General features: G+C 38.2%; 1 protein-coding gene across 10 annotated transcripts in view; it reads right to left on the reverse strand.

Moving 5' to 3' along the window:
- Nucleotides 1-2025: 2025 nt before the first annotated feature.
- SYTL2 (synaptotagmin like 2) overlaps nucleotides 2026-22468 on the reverse strand; it is a 111315-nt gene continuing 90872 nt past the window's right edge. For 4 of the 10 annotated variants that reach the window (XM_030835906.2, XM_060303853.1, XM_060303857.1 and 1 more), the window contains 9 exons: nucleotides 17815-17909; nucleotides 14815-14934; nucleotides 13330-13499; nucleotides 12121-12223; nucleotides 9933-10103; nucleotides 7851-7929; nucleotides 6015-6114; nucleotides 4108-4313; nucleotides 2026-3271 (listed from right to left, as the gene is read on the reverse strand). In XM_030835906.2, coding sequence (XP_030691766.2) covers nucleotides 3126-3271; nucleotides 4108-4313; nucleotides 6015-6114; nucleotides 7851-7929; nucleotides 9933-10103; nucleotides 12121-12223; nucleotides 13330-13499; nucleotides 14815-14934; nucleotides 17815-17909 — 1190 coding nt within the window. In that variant the 3' untranslated portion in view covers nucleotides 2026-3125. Of the gene's footprint in view, nucleotides 3272-4107; nucleotides 4314-6014; nucleotides 6115-7850; nucleotides 7930-9932; nucleotides 10104-12120; nucleotides 12224-13329; nucleotides 13500-14814; nucleotides 14935-17814; nucleotides 17996-21263; nucleotides 21312-22468 lie in introns of all 10 variants that reach the window. The other 6 variants (XM_030835904.2, XM_060303851.1, XM_060303855.1 and 3 more) reach the window with 3 other exon arrangements.

A 22468-nucleotide genomic window follows, 5' to 3' on the forward strand; every position in this document is an offset into this window, starting at 1 on the left:
CAGTCAGCAGTGACTCTTTGGAATATTATTTTATTTTTTAAATAATGGAATTTTGAAGCATTTTCACCAAAGCGGGAAACAAATTACATGGCTACCTAGCTCTTGATTTCTCCAGTGCCCATGTGTATGATACCCTATTCTTCTGAAAATGGATCACCTCTCCCTGGCCACAGGGCGGACACATAATCCACGCAGGGCCAAGCATAAGATCTTACCCTATCCATTCCTGGCTACCGTGAGTGGTCCAATAGGTGGGGGTGACCCAAGCCTGGCCAGTTTCTCCCAGAGCTCTCTCAAGCTGAATCCAGGAAAGAGAAGTGCCTTAGCTGAGAGCTTGTGATGCTGGAGCTGCCTGTCCCTGAGGAAGAGGAGAGACAGTATCTGAGTTCCTGGTTCCAGCCCACGAGTCCCCAAAGTAATCTAGTTCCTGTAGTGCTTCCTTAATTCTCTGGGCTAACAGTTTATTTCCAATAAATCCCCCTTTGGGGCTTATTTCTGGTTGGGTTTCTGGAAAAAGAAAAAGAGCCCTAAAACATGCAGTTCAAGGAAATGCCTCCAGTTTAAAAAAATAAAAAATTTCAGCAGGGACTTTGCCTAAAAATCCCACTGGATGAAAAGTCTGTCAACTTGAGTTCACCAAAGAATTCAGGTTGCCTACACTTTATAACGCATGAAAATCCCATTTAGCCTTCCTCTTGTAGCCAGGTGAGATTAAAGCTTTTATAGATTTTTTTTGGAAAAACAATGTGACACGACATCCCCTTGGATGACCCGAGGCAGTTGGAAGTTCTGTGGGCAGATGCAAGGATGGTTCTATTGTCCCCTCTGGTGTCTTGGGGATCTGGGGATGGGGGAGGCGGGCATTCCTAGTCCTAGATGGGGAGATACTAGAACTCATCTCATTCATGCTTCATAGCTGGCTGGATGCTGGCAGATGGCTGAGCAGGTACTGAAAAAAGGGCTGAGAAAGTAGCTTGTACTATGAAGTGGCAGGAGCTGGAACAGGATTTGCACTTCTGCTATGGCTCCAGCCGATCTTGGAGATGTGCCTCCTTTCACCTCATCTTGTCCCTCCCTGCAGCCAGAACAGGAAGAGGAAATACAGCTAGATTAACCACCCTCCTAAAAGACCTTGAGAGACAATGAGGGAAGGGCGTTGTTTGAGGTTAGTTGCTCTTACTGGCCAGTGGGTCGAAGGTTCTAGCATCTGTTTCGGGGAAAGGAGGCAAGCACTCCAGATGTTTTCAATGACATTCGTTAGATACCTGTTGTAAGATCTCACCCTCCCCTCACCACCCAGGCTTCCCCCAACCTATATTAAATCAGGGCTTGTTTTGAGATGGTGAGCTTGTGGGGTTCTAAGGGGGAGTAATGCTTTATGTATCAAATGACCCAAAAATGTCTTTGTGGAAAACTTTAAGAATAAATGTTAATGTATCTTCAAAGCTTTTCAACCACTTTTTTTTTTTTTTTTTTTTTTAATTTTTGGCTTCATTGGGTCTTCATTGCTGCGCGCAGGCTTTTCTCTAGTTGCGGCGAGCAGGGGCTACTCTTCATTGCGGTGCGTGAGCTTCTCATTGCGGTGGCTTCTCTTGTTGTGGAGCACAGGCTCTAGGCACGCGGGCTTCAGTAGTTGTGGCACATGGGCTCAGTAGTTGTGGCTCGCGGGCTCAGTAGTTGTGGCTCGCGGGCTGTAGAGCACAGGCTCAGCAGTTGTGGTGCATGGGCTTAGTTGCTCCAAGGCATGTGGGATCTTCCCGGACCAGGACTCGAACCCAAGTCTCCTGCATTGGCAGGTGGATTTTTAACCACCGTGCCACCAGGGAAGTCCCTCAACTACTTTTTAAAAATAAAAGTTCTACTCTTAACACAGCTGAAGCTTCCCATTTAGAGGAAATGATGCCCAGAGTTGCAGTAAAGACTCTGGAGAAATATTAGCCCAAAAGTTCTTTAGCCTTGCTAGGGAATTTAGATTTTAGGGTTCTTAACATAAAGTATTTCATTTAAAACAAGAAGTAAGATTAATTTGACAATTAAATCATATAATAATTTATTCTAAGGGTTTTTACAAAATACTTTATGAAAATTATACAGACACAGGAAGTACAATATAATTTAACAATTTACATTCTAATTAAAACTTTGTTGCAAGGCATGTCTGAGACCACTCTCATGCTCTTTTCATATAGTAGAGTTATAAGAAAAACAGAATCTCATATATGCAAGGTTTGTTTTATATACGGCACTCTATTACAAAATACAGGCTTGAGACTTATCTTAGGAGAAAATTAAGCCCAAAACTAAATCCCACCTATGGCCAGTGGGTGGCACCAAAGCACATTTGGGACTTTAACACTGGGAAAAGGGAAAGTTTCTCAAGGCAAAAAATATACGCAGTAAATATAGTCTCATTGCCCTAACATGGAATTCCATTTTCAATAGAGATTACAGAGTAAATAGCTTTCTTATGAACAAATTCTTCATCATCACTGATATTCTGCCTTTTTTTCCCCTCGTAGGAGTATCTTTCAGTCACTCTTCTACAAACCAACATTTCTTCAGTTCATGCAAGGGTTTTCAATGATCAAGTGGCAGGCCCTTCTAACTGTAGCACAAAACTGTGGTTTGAAACACATGGTGGTGGGACTTCCCTGGTGGTCCAGTGGGTAAGACTCCACGCTTCCAGTACAGGGGGCGTGGGTTCCATCCCTGGTCGGGGAATTAAGATCCGACAAGTCTTGTGGCATGGCCAAAAAATGAAAGAAAAAAAAAAAAGAAAGAAACACATGATGGCAAATTGGAAAACTCTTTTCATTAACAACACCCCACATTTAATTATTTTTGGCAGCTTTTTCTTTGAAGCAGCAGCAATGGTTTGATTTTCTTAACTTTCTCAAACATCTTCTTTAATGTTGGAGTCACAAACACATTACATGTTTTGTTATCATTTAAGTCTCTTGGGCCTTGTAACCAAAGAAGTACATGCAGGTTGACTTTAACATGCTGTGTAGCATTTGTTATGGCAATAGATAGAAGGTGAGGATCTCTGTCTACATAGTAACATTTTTAAGATCAGATTCCACGTGTTTAGTAGTTTTCAGTGGAGGAGCCAGTGGACTTTGGGTTCACTTGGAAATCTTGGCAATCAACAGCATTCTAAGAGGCAGGGTTGCTTCAATCCAAGTGTTGGGGGAATTTACCATCTTTTCCCAGAGAGCAACTTCCTCTGAAGTAGAGTCCATCCAATCCACTTCAGTACCATAGCTTTTCCCTGGAAAAAAAGGGAAGCTTTGCATTTAGAAAGGAATAGCTCATTGGGAAAAAACTGAGTCATTCCCTAATTATAATCACCAATGGATCAGCTAGGAAGAGTTTTAACATCACCAGGAGGGCAGAGAAAGAACTGTTTAACCATCTGAGATATCCAATAATGGGACCCACCACAATTGGGATTATTCTCATTACTCTCAGAGTAATCATTTCTCTTCACATCCATATAAAAGTTAGATGAGAATCTGTCAGGTGCATAAGGGGATAGTAGGGAGGATTCCAGCATTGGGTTGGAAGTGACAGTAGGTGATCTCTAGGGAAGTGTGGTTACCGCTTTAGTGTCTAACAGACTCGATTTTGAATCCTGGCTCTGCCACTTATTAGCTCTGTTTCTTAATTTCTTGGAACATCAGTTTCTCTGGGGCTAACATTAGAAACAACTCATAGAACTGCTGTGAGGATTAAATGAAATAATGCAAATAAAGCACTTAGTACAGTGATCAGTGCTCCATAAATATTAGTTACTATTATTATGCAAAGCACACTTTTAGCCATGAAGGGCCATAAATGTTTTTTCAGGAAAGAGTAGTGATGAAGGCTTTTCTGGTTTCCCCCACAATAACTTAAGCTCTGTGTGGACAAACGTTGCATCCCGTTAATCTTTGTATCCAGAGTCCTTGGCACACAGCCTGACATTCCTTCACTCATTCATTTCATTATACTTAACAGAAACAATATCTGTTTTCATTAGGAAGAAGCAAAACAACAAACCAACCAATCTCTAGTGTCTCCAGAAGCATTTGACTCATGGAGAATTAAAAATGTAACAAATGTTACCTGTTCCAAAGCCAATCCGAAGACCTCCCAAAAACTGGTTGGTTAATTTGTAATGGTCCCAGACAGTAAGCTCGACACAGGCTTCCGTCAGGTCCTCAGGCCTGAACCCATCATACACCATGGTGTGGTTGAAGACAGGGTTGGTGGTTTTCCCCACAGCTCTCGTCTTCTGGCGACTTTTCCTACTTGTATCTGGAAGGATGGTACTACGAAAGGAAACATTATTGTGAGAACATTTTAATAAGACAGTAAACTCATGCTTTCAGTGTGCTTCAGCTACTGGGGATTGGCGAGAGGAAATGGAAGAAAAAAAGAGTGTAGAGAGATGGTGATGGTGATGGTGATGGCGATGGTGGGGCATCCTGCCGGAAAGACTCTCTGCACCAGAGTGGACCACACTTGCTTGGAATCCTGACTCTGCCACTTAGTGGCTGTGTAGTATAGGAAACTGACTTAACCTCTTAGACACTTGCTTCCTCATCTATAAAATGGGAATGGTGATGCCTACCTCAAAAGGTTAATATTAGAATTACATATTAAGCAAACAACTTAGTTCAGTACCTGCACTTAGTGTTTACTATGTAGCAATTGTTTGTGGATTCCTCTAAAATCTATTCCTGATTATCTGTGATAGCCTAAGAAATCAGTCTTGTACAGAACTGCAAAAGAAGAGAAACCTCTCCAATTTGCTAGATTTGACTTTGGGAATGAATTATATTACATATTTGCAATTATTTATATTTACTTTATGGTAATAAGTGAAATTAATTTAACCTACCATGTCTCTTGTGCAGACAAGAAGGGCCAGGACTAGTCTTGGAATGGGAGACTGACCTGAGCTGAAAAACTTATCAGTTGACATCTATGAAGAATATGTATAGGGAAAATCATAAATAAGGTCATATAAACTTAAATAGCTACAATTGGTCTTCTGGTAGAATCTATATAGATAAAATTAGTCAGAGAGAGTTAGGAAAGCACAATAATATCTGTTTAGGTAAGATGCCAAGCATTTATATTACAACAGAGAAAAAGGTTGCAACTTAAAAACCCAAATTGTCTTAAACTCTTATGAGCTAATTATTAGTATGGGCCTATTTAGCAAATAACTTCCCAGATATTTAGAGACTGATGCAAAAGACCTTTTGCAAATGGGCCACAAAACAGATGCTCCACAAAGGATCCAAGAGTTGCGGCATCACCATTAGCCATTTCATAAACTCCTTAGTATTGAATATTGTCCTCATCAGCAGATGTACCTCCTAGAAGACATTACGTATCTGAGTATGTGATCTCCGGTTTCGATTGTATATATTCCCTCTTATCTTTATGATTTTAAAACTAAATGAAGTACTTCCCTGGTGGTGCAGTGGTTAAGAATCGCCTGCCAATGCAGGGGACACAGGACACAGGTTCAATCCCTGGTCCGGAAAGATCCCACATGCTGCGGAACAACTAAGCCCGTGCACCACAACTACTGAGCCTGTGCTCTAGAGCCCGCGAGCCACAACTACGGAGCCTGCGTGCCGCAACTACTGAGGCCCACGCGCCTAGAGTCCGTGCTCCGCAACAAGAGAAGCCACGGCAATGAGAAGCCCGCGCACCACAAAGAAGAGTAGCCCCCGCTCACGGCAACTAGAGAAAGCCCGCACGTAGCAGCGAAGACCCAATGCAGCCAAAAATAAATAAATAAATTTATTTTAAAAACCCCCAAAGCAAAAAACTAAATGAAGCCTTGGAGAGGGTTCATGTCAAAGATCCCTCTAGCTCAAGTCGCCACTGTCTCAAGTTATTTTATTTATACTACTAATGACGACTTTCAGCATCACAGATACAGAAAAGTAAAACCAAGCAGCAAAGGCCAGGCTATTGTAGAACTGAGGGTGGAGAGTTATCAATGCTGTTACCATTTAACAAAAGAATTTAGATGGCTGCCCCTTAGCAGTGGTAGATCAAGGCATTCCTTCACCCAGATGTGCACTTCTCCAGTTGTAGGAAGCTTTTTACCTGTAACAGAAAAAAGAGAGAGAAAATGAAATTCCACTGCCATTCCTCTCTTGGCAGTACTGCATCCAAAGATGCCAACCTAAAGATGGTCTGACATAGTAATGCTAGCTAGTGTTTGATCATATGATCCTAATTGATTATATCTGTTCTTAACTATATCTTTCATAGTCTGGCTGTACTGAGCTCAGATAGCTCTATAAAAATAATTTAATTGATTCCAAGTACAGAGTGTTACATCATTCTTTTTGGGTTTTGCTTGGCTCAATGAGATCAATTATAGATATTAGGTAGGTGAATCATCCATTTACAGTTATATTCAAAACTACTCAGTGAAATGCATATACCTTTCAAATATTAATACCAATATCAATCGGTGCTGATAGGAGGCATTTTAAACATATTTGAGTATAGAGTAAACGAAACAGGTACTGGTTAAGGTATAGTCACTCTTCTTGTTAAAAGTAGTTACAAATTTTGTAGGACTATTGTATAGACACACATAACAGCCAGTATTATGGACAGGGAATTACTGAGAAGTTGGCTTAGTCTGAAGTTGTTGTCTAGGTTGGGTGCACATGGATGGAGGAATACTACCATACATTTCTGGATGGGTGGGCCCAATCAGTCAACCAACCAGTATTTAATGAGCATCTATTATGTGCTCAGCCCTATGCTAGGAATGTCATTGGACATACAAGGAATACAGAAAATCTATGTCGCTGGGAGATGTTTACAGTTAAGCTAGAGAGAGAAAATCAATAAAAACTATAAAAATGTAATATAAGAATGAAATGCAAAGTTATTACTGTAATGTTCTAGAAGATAATGTGATCAGTGAGGGTAAAAACATTCAGGAAAAGCTTTAGGGAGGAGATGGGACTTCATCTAAGACTTGGATAGGCTACTGAAAGCACCTGAGTTTGCAACCCCTGATTTCAGTCCTAACATTCATATAGATTCTTAAGGAGGACAACTTGGGGAACTGTGTGGGAAATGAGAGGGGGGTTAGCACAGATTTCCTGAGTCTCTTGCTCCTTAACTGTGCGGGAGAACTGAGGCCTTAACATCAAGGATGCAATTAAAAATTTTGAAGAAAAACCTTTCTCCCCTAATGAGACCTTGAGAGTAGAGGACAAAGGAGCTCTAATTTCTTAGGGGCTTCATATGAATTCTCCCAATTCCCACCTATGGGGGAAAAAAACACACCAGTTCCATTTGTATCACAGCACTATACAGGAAAGGCCATTCACGCCGTGGAGATACAAACTTTTGGGAGAGTGAGGTAAAAGTTAAAACAAGGGCTGTAAGCTGGACTGAAAAAAAAAATGAGAATTTTTCTCATAGAAACAGAAAATAGAATGGTGGTTACCAGGAAGGGGAACCTGGAGGGAAGGGGAAGAAAGGAATTGTGGTTTAATGGGTATAGAGTTTCAGATATACAAGATGAAAAAGTCCAGAGATCTGCTTCTCAACATTGTAAATATACTTAACACTACTAATGGTACACTTAAAAACGGTTAAGAAAAATTTTATGTTATGTGTTTTTACCACAATAAAAAAAAAGAAAATTTTGTAGTTTACAACTGTGGATTGACTCATTCGGTCTATACGATTACTAAATTAGTAAGTTTATTTAGGGCTTCACCTTTGAAAAAATCATAGAACTCAAAGAAATCCTTGAAGAGGGGAGACATAAGGTTAAGGACATAAATCTGGACAGAAAAATCACTACATACCAGGCATTGGCTCTGGGACATACTGGAGAGCTAACTTCATTTCACCTCTGTTTTCTGCTTCAAAGGCAACTGGTGCTGTCTGGAAAATGAAGGAATGTCAGCAGGTATGAGACACAAACCATTTACCCTGTTTGTTGGTGCTCTGTTACGGGACCATATCTGCCTCATTTCTCGGATTAGGTATCACTCATGAGTGCCCTGGATTAAAATTTCCCTCCTCATCAGAGCCAGACTGTTGCTTTTATATTGTGTATCTTTGTGGGGTACCCAGAAAACATTTCAAGGCCTTTAGTTCAGAGAAATCAGAATGGCTTTCTTGGAGACAGGAGTGGTGTTCTGGGATGCTTTGGTTTTTATAAAAACACATACATTTTTTCAGTCATTCAGCCAGCACATAAAACAACTTATTTGTATTCTCTTTCTTTGAAGGCGTAAGAAGAGTCGGGGGCGGGGGGCAGGGCGGGGGGGAACAAATATTACATTTTCAAAGCTGCATTAACCTAATTATTTTAGACCAAACGAGGAGATGCCTGTAAGAATAACAAAGACTGAACAATAATTTTAAAACGTATCTATTATAGGAGAGAGAGAGTTCTACTTTCAAATTCTGGTCTTAAGAGCCTTATTTCCAAAACATGGCTACATGTTAGAAACATAAGGGAAGTTAGTTAAAAATGAGATGCTTTTGACAACTTCTGAGGAATTCTCATCCAGCAAGTCATGGGTAGACCTAGAAATAAGTGCTTCAGGTGATTCTGATGTGATATTTTGGAACCGTTTCTTAAGTGGAACTGTTTTATTGTGTAGATAATAGTTTGTATCAATAATAGTTTGTATTAATTGTATGTATCACTTGCAGCTATGATGGACTAGCTGGGATCACACCAACCCTCCCGATGAGGATAAAAAAAAAAACTGGATTAAAGGAATATATTTGAAGGTGATGAAGAATTATTACGATAGACAGGACTCAAATGGACAAGATGTTGGAGCCTGACATTCTCTGCTTTCCACTTTAAGGCATTAGCTGATTTTCGAGTAGTGCCAACTGAGAGCACAACAAGCCTAGCAGAAAGAGACTAAGAAGCTGAGCAGGGCTTCTCACAGTGCTGGAGAGGCAAAAACTGGCCGGCTAAGGAGAGATGGTCTCAGAAAATACTCTAGACCAGTAGTTCTCAAAGTATGGTCTCCAGACCGGCAGCATCAGCAATGCCTGGGAATTTGTTAGAAATGCATATTCTTGGGTCAGATCTTACCAAAACAGAAATCCTCGGAACAGGGCCAGAAATCTATGTTTTAATAAGTCCTTCAGGTGAATTGGATACCTGCTAAAATTTGAGTACTACCTAGGTTTTCAGTTGCAACCCATGAAAGACCACAGTCTAGGAATATGGGCAAAGAAAAACTAGATCAGACCATGTGGAAGCTGAACCCCAGCTTCTAGTCAGTTCATTACCAGACTAGATTAAGGCGGTGTGTCCCTACTCTGTGTGTCAGATGCAAAAGTAAACCCTCTCAAATTATCCCTAGAATTTTTCATATGCAATGTCCAGCACGCAATAAAAAATGAACAGGCGTATCAGAACAAAGGACCAAATGACCAGACTAAGATAAAAAATTAGATAAGAGGGACTCACAAACGTTTAAGATATTGGAGTTTTCAGATACACACTTTAAATAACTTTGATTAATAAATTCATAAAGATAATGTGAAGATGGAGAATTTTAGCAGAGAAATGGAATCTATAAAAAAGAATGAAGTGAAAATGTAAATCTGAAAAGTATAATTGAGGACCTGTAGCTGGGTGTAACAGCAGATTAGACACAGCAGATAAGAAAATTATTAAACTAAAAGATAGGTTAGCAAAAAATAGCCAGCCCAAAGAATAGAGAGGAGAAAAAAAAAGAATAGAAAATATAGAAAAGAGCATAAGAAACATATGGGACAGAGTGAAAAGACATAATGATCCCAAACTATGGGTAAGCATTCTGAATGAAAACGCAATTATACAACAGCTCTCTCCTGTATCCTAGGCCCCAAACCAACCAACCAACAAACCAAACAAAAAGCTCTGCACTTACCTTCCGCTTTAGAGGGTACCACTTCAATTGTTTATTCTGTTTGTTATCCCAGTCCCAAGTTTCCAAATCAAGTTCCACTTCCCCTAGAAAACTATTGCGCTTAAATGTATCTCGATGCCAAACAGACAGGTTCAGTTTCTGTGTCTTTAAGATTTGCCTGTCGATTTTATACTGCAGTTCAAAGAAGGAAATTAAAGTGGTAAATAATATTATTTTATGCCAAAGTTATGACATAGAGATGAAGAAAAAAGTCATCTGTGTAGATCAGATTTTCTCATCTGTTAGGTTTCAAGTCTCAAGAATATTGCAAAGTCATCTTATTCTAAGTGTCTTGTTTCAAAGAGCTCAAATTCATCTTTCACAAAAGCTCATTTTTCTTTCCCCCTCTGGAAAAGCAAATGATGGCTCAAATATCATAGCTGGTAATAGCTCTCTAAAAACAAAAGCCAATTATTCAATTTTTACTGGATGTTTTTAGTTCTAACTAGATATAACATAAATCAAATTCAGTCTAAAAATACAAATGAAGTTTAACCCAATGGTCTGTTTTCTACCTAAGGACAAAGTATTTTTTTAATAGACTTTATTTTAATAGACTTTTTTTTTTAGAATTCTAGATTCACACAAAATTGAAAGTACAGAAGATTTCCCATATGTCACCTGTCCCATATACATACAACCTCTCCCACCATTATCCTGCAAGGACAAGATATTTTTCAACCTGTTTTTTTTGGCATGCTAATAGTTTTAATCTAAAATGTAGTCAATCCTTGATTATATATAATCATGGAAGGGATAATAGTCTTTCTAATCTAAAAATAATCTCTATTTGGCTTTATGATATACTACTTGACTGTCCATTTTGGTTGTAGCAGACTTGCCTTTCTCTGAGTTTACCATTTAAACTAGCTGGCTTTTCCTGAGTATAGGGTTGAAGTAGCTGACCTAGAAATAGCTAGGGTTCTGAAGTATGTCGTAGTCAAGTCATAATTAAAAACTTGCTACAGAAAATTCACCCATGGATGACTGAGGGTTAATTTAATGTTGCTCCTTTTCTCAGAGGATAACCAAATACTTGGACAGAATTTTCAGAAAGAGGGAATGAATAATCCTTCTCATATTTGTAGTTTTAAATAATCTGTTACTCATGACTAAGGCAGCATAATAAAGTTTGAAGGAAAAAGGAATATGGGCATTTGAGCCAGGTATACTCTTCATTAATCTATCCATCCATCTATCCTTCCATCTATAAACATTTTTTAAGTACCTATACCAGACACTGTGCTAAGAGCCAGCATTTACTAAGTGTTTAATGCATACTAATTACTTCATACATATTGGTAGGTAGGTACTATTCTTATCTCCCTTTTGTAGATCTGAAGTGTAGATGGGTTAAATCATTTGCGTAAGGGTATGCAGTTTACAAGCAACACAGAGTTGGTCCCTGCCCTCATGGAACTTACAATTAAACCAGTAGTTAAAGTGCTGAATGTTAACACAGCCTATTGTAAAACAAGGAGACTGAGGCAGCAGACAGCAGGGAAACTTAGGGGTTAAGGACAGCTTCTCATAGGAAGAGGCATTTCAGGCTGTGGGAAGTAGTTATGGACAGAATGTGGGGAAGAATATCCCAGTCTGAAGGAACAGAAAGTCCCAGCGGTGTGGGAAAATGTAGTTCCTCCAAAGAACAGAAAGGAATCAGGGTGACCTGAAGAAAGACTATGAAAGTGGAATGATGAAGCTGGAGCTCAGGTTATCAAGGGAGTGGTATGCGTGTTAAGATGGGTGTACTTGACCCTAAGGATAATGGGAATCCTCAAATATTTTAAGCAAAGAAACAACATGATCAGAATTAGGCTTTTATAAGATTGTTTTGGCAGCAATGCTCAACTTTATCAGCTGTGTATCCTTGAGCAATTTCCTTTATTTCTCTAAGCTTCATTTGCCTCATCTGTGAGACGCAGATAATACTATCCCCCTGGCAGGGTATGGAGGACATGCATGAGATAACGCATACAACAGTCATGGTGTATCATCTCATACAAAGCAGATTCTCAGAAAATGGTTATTCATTTCCTTCTCTCTTGGTGACTGACTTCCTCCGTAGGGACACTACCCAAGATGACATGGCCTTTTAAACGCATAGGTCACCATTTAGGATTTTCCTAGATAGAGAGGTCATAGATACCCGCAGTATTTCATTATACACAGGATTCAACGTTTTCTTCACCACAAGCGTTTTCTTCTTGCCCATTTTGCCCTTGTCTGGTAACAGATAAGTCTTTACATATCTAAAAAGAGAATTGAACAGACAAGAAGGTCAGAGAAAATAAAAGTGATGTGTCTAACCTCCATTTTAAAAAATGCACTGGAAATTGATAGAAATAATTATTTCATGACACTAGGAAAAGCAGTACGTAATAAATGCTCTCACCAACACCTTTACGCTTAAGCTTTTAAAGTGATTTCAGTGGAATTGATAATTTTATATTGTTTTGAAGATTTTTAAGGGATATTTCCTGAATTCCTTTCTTCCTTTGACCTTAACTAATGTGGGGCAGGGGGAAGACGACAGACCTCTAACATGATGCTTAATTCTATTGGCTAGTTTCCTATTAAGAAAAGGCTTTGATGCTTGCAGAATTAAAAAAGTTTTTGTGACTGTCTTTTGAAAAAAAATAATCTGGTACATACCTATCAAGCCATATGAATGTTAAAAAAAAAAGAAGAAAAAGAAAAAACAACAAAAAGGCTATTAAGCCCAGTTCCTTTTAGGATTGGGCTTATGCTAGCAAAATAATTAAGCATCAGACTTCTGCATAGGGATAAGTAGGGAATACCATTCAACTTTGTAACTAAACTGAAATGAAATTAAACCTGTGATTTCAAAGATGAGTTGGTAATTCCCCCTAAAGTTCTATAGAATATAATTTAAATATGGAAACTACCTTATTCTAGAATCTTAACTATTTCTGCACCGCAGAGCATTATAAAGTATGTCCCACGTGTCCCTAATCTTAGAGAAAGTTTGAAAGTGTGTGGAGAGAGACTGGGGCTCAATCCATCATTCCTCATTTTGCTGCTGAATTTATGTAAACAGTCGCTTATCTTCTCTGTCCCTTGTTTCCTTATCTGTAAAAAGAAGGAATCAGGACAAAATGACCTCAAAGGTCCCTTCCAACTTGAAATGTTTTGTGCCTCTCTGATATTTTTATAATTTAGTAGGTTTGGCATATGAATCTATAAGGTAAACAGCATTTCCCCCCAACTTTTTTTCCCAAACGTTCCTTTTAATACAGTCACACACATACCCTCCCTTCAATTACTTTCTTTCCTTCCCAATTTCTATAAGATTAAGAGTAACTAAGAGAAAATAGTGACTCCAAAATGTACTTACGGGTCCGAACGCTGTTTTTTAATATCTGCTGCTGCTAAATCTTTACACTGGGCCACAAACACATGCAACTCCTTCAGTGAGTCCACATAGTCGATTGCAAACTGAATATTTCCCTTCACTTCCAGATTGCCAAAGTCTCCACTATAAACACTCATCACACTGCCGCTCACCTGAAAGCGTCGGAAACACGCAGTGTTTGTCTCTATCTCATTCTTGAACCCAACACAAGGATCATGGATGTAATCTTTGCTTGCCATTATTTCTCTAGTTTGCACATAAAAGCAGTTAATTTAATATGGCATCAAAAAAGCATACCAACACAGACAACCTGACATGATATACATGACATGATGACTAGTGTTTAACAAAAATTGCCTCTAAGAGACATAGATGAAAAGTGAAATGCAAAGTTTTTTAGATGCTGACTCATTTCAAAGCAGTGTGATTTTATGGTAGGGGGCATTCAGAGTTCCATTTTTAGGCATGCTTAGAGTTTAAAGTGTTAAAGAAAGAGGATGTGAGAAACCTCAGGCACACAAATCACAGTGACACGTTGCTCTATCAAATTTCCAAGGCACTAAAAAGGAATTTTACTATGTTACCCATCCGCTGAATCTAAGAAAATGCTTACTGAGCCATACACTTTTAGAGGTCAGGAAGGGCAGAAAATGGATGATTGATGAAGGAAGTTTAAAGCCTTCCCAAGGCCATATATTTGATTGTCATCAGCAGAAATTCAATTTAAATAGATTTTTTTACAAAGAGTTTGAAAAATGCAAGGCTAGTAAGAATTTAAGCACAGATTTATCATTTGTTTAGCAGACCTGGTGAGATATGTGCATGTGTATATGTATCAGAGATATTTGGATAAGTGTCTGAGGACATATTTACATATATATATCTACACACATCTTACATGCACACACAAAACTACCTCACTTTATGAAAGTTCTGTGTAAAGTCAAATTCTCCAAATCAAATCTGAGCAACTACACTTAGGGAGCTTTCCTTTGAAAACTCCATTCTGAATCCCTCTATGGGGCAAAGAATCGCCTCTCCTATTCTTCTATGTGAATCAGTACTTTCATTCATCAGAATAAAAGTCTTGCTAAAAGACAGGTACAATTCTATACCTGCACACAGTATATAAAAGCATATCAGATATAAGCATACTTTGTGATAGTTACCCCATTTGTTGCACAGAAAAATTTAGTGGTTCATTTTGTTGGTAATTTAGGTTTATTTTTTAAGTACTTACATCCAAAAAACCATATTTATTTATTTTGGATATGAATTCTCTTGTGATTAAAACAGAGAAAAAGGAAGATTTGGCTAGCCAGAAGCCAACTGTGGGTTAGAGAAAAAGCTCTCATGCCCCTGGAATCTGAGAAATACAACAAAAGGCCCTTTTACAGTAGCAGGAGCATGGTGGAGCAAGGTTCGCAGAAGCAGAGGGATATTAACATGAAGCCTTTGTTTACATACAGAAGACAAGGACGTCATGCCAGAGGAGCTGCTAAGATTGGTTAAAGAGCTCGGGCTCTTCTTGTGTCTGCTGAGCTGGTAACTGCCTTCTGATGTTGTATCTGTTTCTCTGTCATCACTCTACAAAACATCATACAATATATACAAAATTTAAATTCAGAATGAGTCAAGATCAAAATCTGTTTAGATAAAGATAATATCTTGGTATCCCACTGATCTATGACATTTTCCAAGGTCAAAGTGCTAACTGCCAAGGAATAGTATTCAAGATGGGGTGGGTGGTCTGCCTTGGACCTCATCGTAGGAGGAGAGCAGTGGTTAGGTACTGAAATAACAAAGCGATTTGTTTCACCTACAAGGTGGCCCCAGGGTGCATTCTCTTAATATTATACATTTATATTGCTTGGAAAACTTTGTTGATACATATGAGAAATTAACTTTACCTAGACAATAAATGGTCTAACATTTACTATCAAATCTAAAATGTCATGCCTCATTCCTCTCGTTAACATAGGCTTAACTTCCCTAAAAATCAATAGTGTCTCGTTTTACTTGAGACACTATTAAACTAGGGGAAACAAATGCTAATCTGATCTGTGTTTCAAGTTTTTTATACATATGTATATATGTGTGTATATATAATTTTAAACCACCTCTTAGGTATTTCTATAGTGCTATTGTGCTTATCTTTTGTGTTGCTATAGGGAAGTATACTGATTTGTACATTCTGCCCACATTAGATTTTAACAAATTAAAAAAAAAATAGCAACAAGATACTTATTTTAAATATGTCCCAGGAAATATTTACCTGGGTCAAGAAAGAAAAGTGACAATAATAAATTTTATTATATTTAGATCTATAGTTTATTAGATGGTAGCTTTAAGAATTTATGCTTCAGAATGAGTTCCTTTTGGGGTTAGAGAGTTTATGGAGCAGTTCAGTGGCTCCTGGGGTTAGGGAAACACCTTTATGGAGGAGTGATTAGTTCATGCCAGCGTATTCCAGGGCCCATGCAATTACATGTCAATATAACAGATGCCAATCCTAACGCAGATTAAGAAAAGGGTTAAAAAATTATGATTTATATGGATGAGAAAAGAATCCTTCCTCAAGGGTGAAAAAAAATACATACATTTTTCATGACTCTATTATCATACTCCCTTCCCACATGCTTACAGACCATTTCCCCCTATCATAGCCGTAATACATTCTACCTGGTACATCAGATCATTAGTGATTATTGGAAGGATAGGACCTTGTCTTGATGACCTGGAACACTGATTTTCATAAAGTTGGTACTCAACAAATGTGACTGACACTAAGCCTCAAAGGGACAGTGGACAAAGAAGCAATGTCTGATTTCATCCCACTTCCTTTAACATTCAGTCCAACCCCAGGTACTTTGAAAGGTAAAATGATGCAGCTTAATTTGGTATCTCTGAGGTACAAACTCAAACAATTTGGACTGTCTTTTGTGTGGAGCAAGTGAGGCAGCAGGTTAAAACTGAAGGGAGGAGAAAAATAAAAAATCAGGCCAATCAGGTATCATTGGCCTCTCAAATTATTAGATGGTTCATTCATATGACCAACCAAGACCAAAGCATATCTACAAAGGTATAAAACCATAGGAACTCCATGAGGTGCCTATGCTGGTTTCCAGCTAATGAGTTAGTTTCAAAGAATGAGTGATTCTTTCCAAAGGAACTGTAATGTGGGCTCTTAAGCAAATGCAGGGGCTGAATACTTGCAACTATAGTTCATCTAAGGCTCAAGAGTAGATAGAACGGTGCCCAGGCGGTGGGGGAGAAGGGATGTAATTTATATATTGTCCAGAGCTTTCCTTACATTCCATCTACTAAGAGAACACTTAAGGATGAAGCTTTTATTTCGCCATTAAAAATCAGACCAAAACTGCAAATGGGAATAGCTAACATTAAGGTACTCTGTGACAGCACTGTGCTATGTGTTTTCCCTGCACTATCTCACTGACCCCTCACAATCTAATGAGGTAGGTACTAGGAAAGCACTCAGGGAAGCTAAGGAAATTGTCCATAATCACGTAACAAATTAGTAGCATGGCCAGAACTGGGAGTGCCTAACCTCAAAGCTCAGGCTCCTCACTAGCTGGTGGCAAGAACATGGAATCTTAGTTAAGTCACAGGATCTGAGTTCAAATCTTAAATCTACTTTTTAGTAGCTGTTGGATTTGGGGAAAGTTATTTAACCTCTGTGAGGCTCTTTCTTCTTTTATAAAATGGAGAAATTTGTACCTACCACACTCTGTTTGTGAGAGTTAGACATCAGAGCGAATATCAAGTGCCTGGTACTTACTAGGTACCAAATGAATAATAGGTAATAGTCATGTTCTTACTTGAGACAGTAGGTATAGTAGTTAATAGCATGGGGGTCGGATCTGTACTCCAGTGCTGGTTTAACCCCTTTCTAGCTGAGTGAGGTTACCTTACCTCTCTTACTCTCAGTTTTCTCATCTGTAATATCTGGGGATAATGATGGTGCCCACCTCCCAGGGTTAATGGAGGATTAAATGAGATAATGTATGTAAAGTGCTTACCCCCAGTTGATATCCTTAAAGTTTGCTATGTCATTGTTACTTTACTATTTTAACATATGCTTTCAAGCTAGTCATGCTACCTAGACTTAGCTTTCACAAATCAACTGTACTCTAAAACTACAGAGGAGCTCATGCCAACATTTTTCTGCTGGATTTCTTATTTTGTACCCACTTTGAAACCAAAGTCACATTCCCAAATCTATGCACTTTGACTTCACCACCAATAAGAGTTACTGTATGAGTCAAATGAGATGTGCCTTGCCTTGTTCCAGGACTAACAACACTACCTCTATTGACATGCGAGGCGAAGGTCAGTCCTGCTGACCTCTTCGGTCTCTGCTATGGCTGAATACAGATACACCAACCTTGGCACAGCAAATCCACCTATTTGGTTCCATTTTTCGGACGGTACAAAAGACAAACTTGCCTCATCTTGGAGAAATGCTGGAACAGACTTGCTCATCCTTTTGAGTTTGTCAGGGTGGGAAAACTGATTATCAGGTTGTGAAGGCACTGTGGAAACTAAACAGTAGCATTTCCATTCAAAATTATCCTCACAGTTGTCAGACAAACATAAGGCATAAGTTGAAAACACACTTTTCTTTCGTCTATGAACAGAGATGTTTTTGTAAATTGGTTAAAGGAATAGTAGTTCACATGCACAGGACCATAAGGTAAGCAACATGCAGTTATAGAGAGAGAACTAAGCAAGGAGTTGAACCAAATAGAAAACAAAAATTTAAAAACCACTAGGTTTACTGGACTGCAGGACTGGTTAAAACCAATGTGGTTAAAACCAATGTGAATTGGTTTTAACTGATATTTTTTCACATTAGAGCTTTGAACCGCAAGATCTGTACTTTATTGGTTCATCTCCTTGAGATATATTACATTTTTAACATGCTGCAGGCTGAAAAACTATTTCATCAGATAGCAAGGATCTTTGCACACAATTCAATCATAAAAGTTTTCTGGCTATTGAGTGTCTAAAAGGAGGTTGGTTTCTTTAGTGATTGCTGGGATTACCTGTAAGAGTGTTTCGCCCTCAGAAAGTCGTGAAAGACTACAATTTCAAAACGAATTATTTTTTGAAAATGGAAATTATTTAGATACCTTTCAATTCAGAGAGTTTTCAATAGAGATATCCCAAGGCAAGTCTGAATGGTTCAATTTAAGATACTCTAAGAATTTACTATGAAAATGTAGCATATGGTTTCTTTCTGATACAGTAAGTACGTGTGTGGAAGTCACAATAAGATGATGAATTTGCTTCCTCGTTTGTGTAACTCTAGTTAGAAAACTTTCTTCTTCTTTGCCTAAGAATGACAATGTCTAAGCTTTTCTTATGGTGAATCAGAGCTTCTATATTGAATGGCTTAATATTTTTCAAGGCACTTAGAACAGTGTCTGGCACATATTAGGCCTTATGTAAATATTTGCTAAACAAATAAACATTATCTGATAGGAAATCTTTAAATTATCTTTTCAATGTGATATAAATATACTGACTTGACTTTCTCATTGAAAGAGATACTAGGAAAACAGATAAATAAAAATCAAATTGTATTTCTACAAATAACTCAAAAGGCTCAAATTTAGTCCTGAGCATTAGCTAAGTTCATCTTTAGTTAAAAGAAATCTAATGAAGGAATACAGAAACTTGAACTACACATATTAAATATTTGCTCATTCACATAATAGTTCTCACCTAGCTTTAGGCTCACAAATGCATCAAAATACATTCATGGTGTCTCACAAGATGAGACCTACTTTAATTACTTCCCATTAAACAATAACACATGTGTGGGTGTATTCAGGTGCCTTATACTGAAGCAGTATAAAAGTAGATCCCACAAGGGCACAATGTAGCCCAATGAGTATGTAAAAAGTATATATCTGTTACTCAAATGTAGTCAGTTTTACACTTATTGGGCTTTAGTTATTTGTGTTTTGATCATGCATTTCATTTTGTCTTGTGGTAAGAATACACTCTTTACTAGAGAAAAGGAATAACCCCAGCCCAGACGTTAAGAGTCATCTTGGAAAATATCACAAAAAAGAGAAATTAATTTACCCAGAATTTAGCACACGATTAGCCTATTTCCCTTGACCAATAACTAAGCTAATTAGGAGGTCACATATGAAGACACAGACATATAGGCATACATTGTCTATGCCTATGTTTTGTTTTCACTCCTCAAGTTAAATGTTGAACAAAACACAGAAAGATAAACTAGGATGCCCAAACTTAAGTATTCAGTTGCCAGTTCAAAAGCAACTGGAAAAGCCTCTTTACTCAACACCCCTGAGGGACAGAAGTCTTGTTTCCTCTGCAGCAGCCGGACAGAGAACACACACCAAGGGCTGAAGCCTGGATTGACTTCTTTCGTAGGTGGTTCTTAAGAATTTGTCAGGTCATGTGCCAAAGCTCAGCTCCTTCATCTCTGGCAGGAGAACCTCATGAGCAAAGTTTCAGATTTCGGATGAGATGTCACAGCTTTCAAGCACCAGCACTTCTCTACCTAATGGCTCCTTCCTTTGGCTGCTCTTCTCTTTAAGAATCATCAGCACATCCAAAGACTGTTGGGAAACTGTTATTAAAAATTATGTGGACTCCTGAGGGCAGGTGTGTGTATCATTATCTTCAACCCTCCAGTGCCTAGGATTATGAAACCACCTCAAACAGGACGTCAAGAAGACACACATGCATATCTGCATGCTTTGCTAGCCTCCACAAACACCTTTTTAATGCACTATTTGTACTCAAGACAATAGTCACAGTTAAGAACAGCAGTCTTAAGATTGAACAGAAAATGGTAAATAATCATTATCTTTTCTTCATGGTGGATATTAATTAGTTGATGCATATTAGCTACCACATACAATATTATGTTGTGTACTAATTAATAACTTGACATTTGCATATAAAATAATCACCATAAGTCTAGCAATCATCTGTCCCCAAAGTTATTACGATATTATTGGCCATATTCCTTACGCTGTATATTACATCCCCACAGCTTTTTTATTTTATAACTTAACCTTTTAAGGTTAAGTTATAAAATAAACTTAACCTTTTCCCACCCACCATGCCCCCCAGCAACCATCCGTTTGTTCTCTATATCTTTGAGTTTGCGTTTTGTTTTGTTTTGTTTAGATTCCACATATAAGTGAGATCATATGGTATTTGTCTTTCTCTGACTTATTTCACTTAGCATAATACCCCCTAGATCCAACTATGTTGTCACACACATTTACGACTTGAGATTCAGATGTTCACTTGCTTCATATGAACTATACTAGAGTTTAGTTTTGAACCTCAGAGCTTAAACCCTGCGCATTATAAAATTTGCTCCTATAGATAATGTAGAGAGGCATATATGACCATACTACATACTAATCGTCAAAGTACAGTTCTTTCTTAGGTCCAGATACATTATAAATTGCTTCATGTCTATAGCCTTGCGTAAAGGCCATAAGAGATCCAGTACTCCAGACCATACTGCAACATAAAAGCCAAGTGATATTAGAAGGTGCCAACTTCATTTTAAGTAAAGATTCAAAAAGCAGAGAGACTGGCAAAAGTATAACAGTACTGAGCAATAACGTGTGTATATATAATACATATACATATGTATACATAAAAATTCTAAATATATATAACTATCCCTCAGTGGAATCATGAATTAATCTTTCAACACAGATAGTAGTAAAATATTTTTAATAAAACCCTTGTCAGAATGAAATAGTTTTGTAAGCTGCAAGAGTTTAGTATAATAATAAATGCTACATTAATGGGGTTAGTTATTTCAGCACATTTAACACCATGTAGAGCGGCAACATTCAGTCATTTGTGAGAAAGATCCTGCTACTCACTTCCTGGAATGCATTCATTTGTATCTGGTTCCTGATCTGCTTTTTGATCTACTCAGAAGAGCAACATTGAGAATAAATACCATTTTAACAGAAAGATGAAAGAGACACGAAAATAAAGCTCAAATGTCAGTTTCACTACTAAGACTGCAGAATACATCTGACAGTTTTTCAGCTTGCTTTCCTCCATTCCCCAGTGCAATTCTTCATTAGCCTCTTTGAGGTCTCCTGTTCAAGTAAATATCCAACATCCAGCACAGGAGATGTGCAGTGTCTTTCCTCTCACTCAATAAGCCACAGCATGGAAAATGGAACGAACACTGTACTAGGAGTGGTGAAGCTGAGATGCCCGTCCCCACCCTCCCACTGACTGACTAGCTACAAGAGCTTAGACAGATCACCTAATTTCTCTGAGCTTTTCTCTGTAAAATGAAGATAAAAATCACTGCCCCACCTACTTCAGTGAGGTGGTTGTAAACATAAAATGAGAACGACAAAACGATTACATAAAAGTAAGGAATGACCTTTGAAGAGCTCTGTTGCTGCATTTTACATGAGAAAGCTCAGTTAATATACATTTTTATCATTATAGTGCAGGCAACTTAGAAAACAAAATTCTAGCATACAAGTATAAATTATATTTATGTTTGCATAAATGCTGAACCATAAAAATCAGACTCATTTCCATCCCTCCCACCACTATTACCCTATTCATTTTATAACTGAACCAAGTAACACCTGATCCATTGACAAGCTGCAAGACCTCCTGGCTCCTAAAAATTCAGAATCAGTTAATTTCACCCTTGGTCTATACTTAGTTATTTACTTGAGAAGAGGCAGGATCCCCACTCTTGTTCTGGGACCCTTTCCTTTGACCTTAAATCTTTACCAGTTACACCTAGAGAGATCTAAATGCTGAGACTTGAGAATCAAATATAGGAATAACTTAACCCAGGAACCCACTCCACTCTCCCTGCCTTCACAAGGAGTTTTGCAAGTCAGAGTAGCAAAAATCTGTTCATACCCATAGAAATACAATTTCCTATTTTTAGAAACCCTCGCTTCCCAAGGGTCTCTGATGAGATCCTCACAACAGTATCACCAGCAGAAACCTTAAGAATACAAGCAGTATTAAATGCACCAAGTCAGAACCATTTTATAATAACTTAGGCACAATTCATCACATAGCAGCAAATGACGTTCTTCTA

This window comes from Globicephala melas, chromosome 8 (assembly GCF_963455315.2).
Source record: "Globicephala melas chromosome 8, mGloMel1.2, whole genome shotgun sequence".
NCBI classification, from domain to species: Eukaryota; Metazoa; Chordata; class Mammalia; order Artiodactyla; family Delphinidae; genus Globicephala; species Globicephala melas.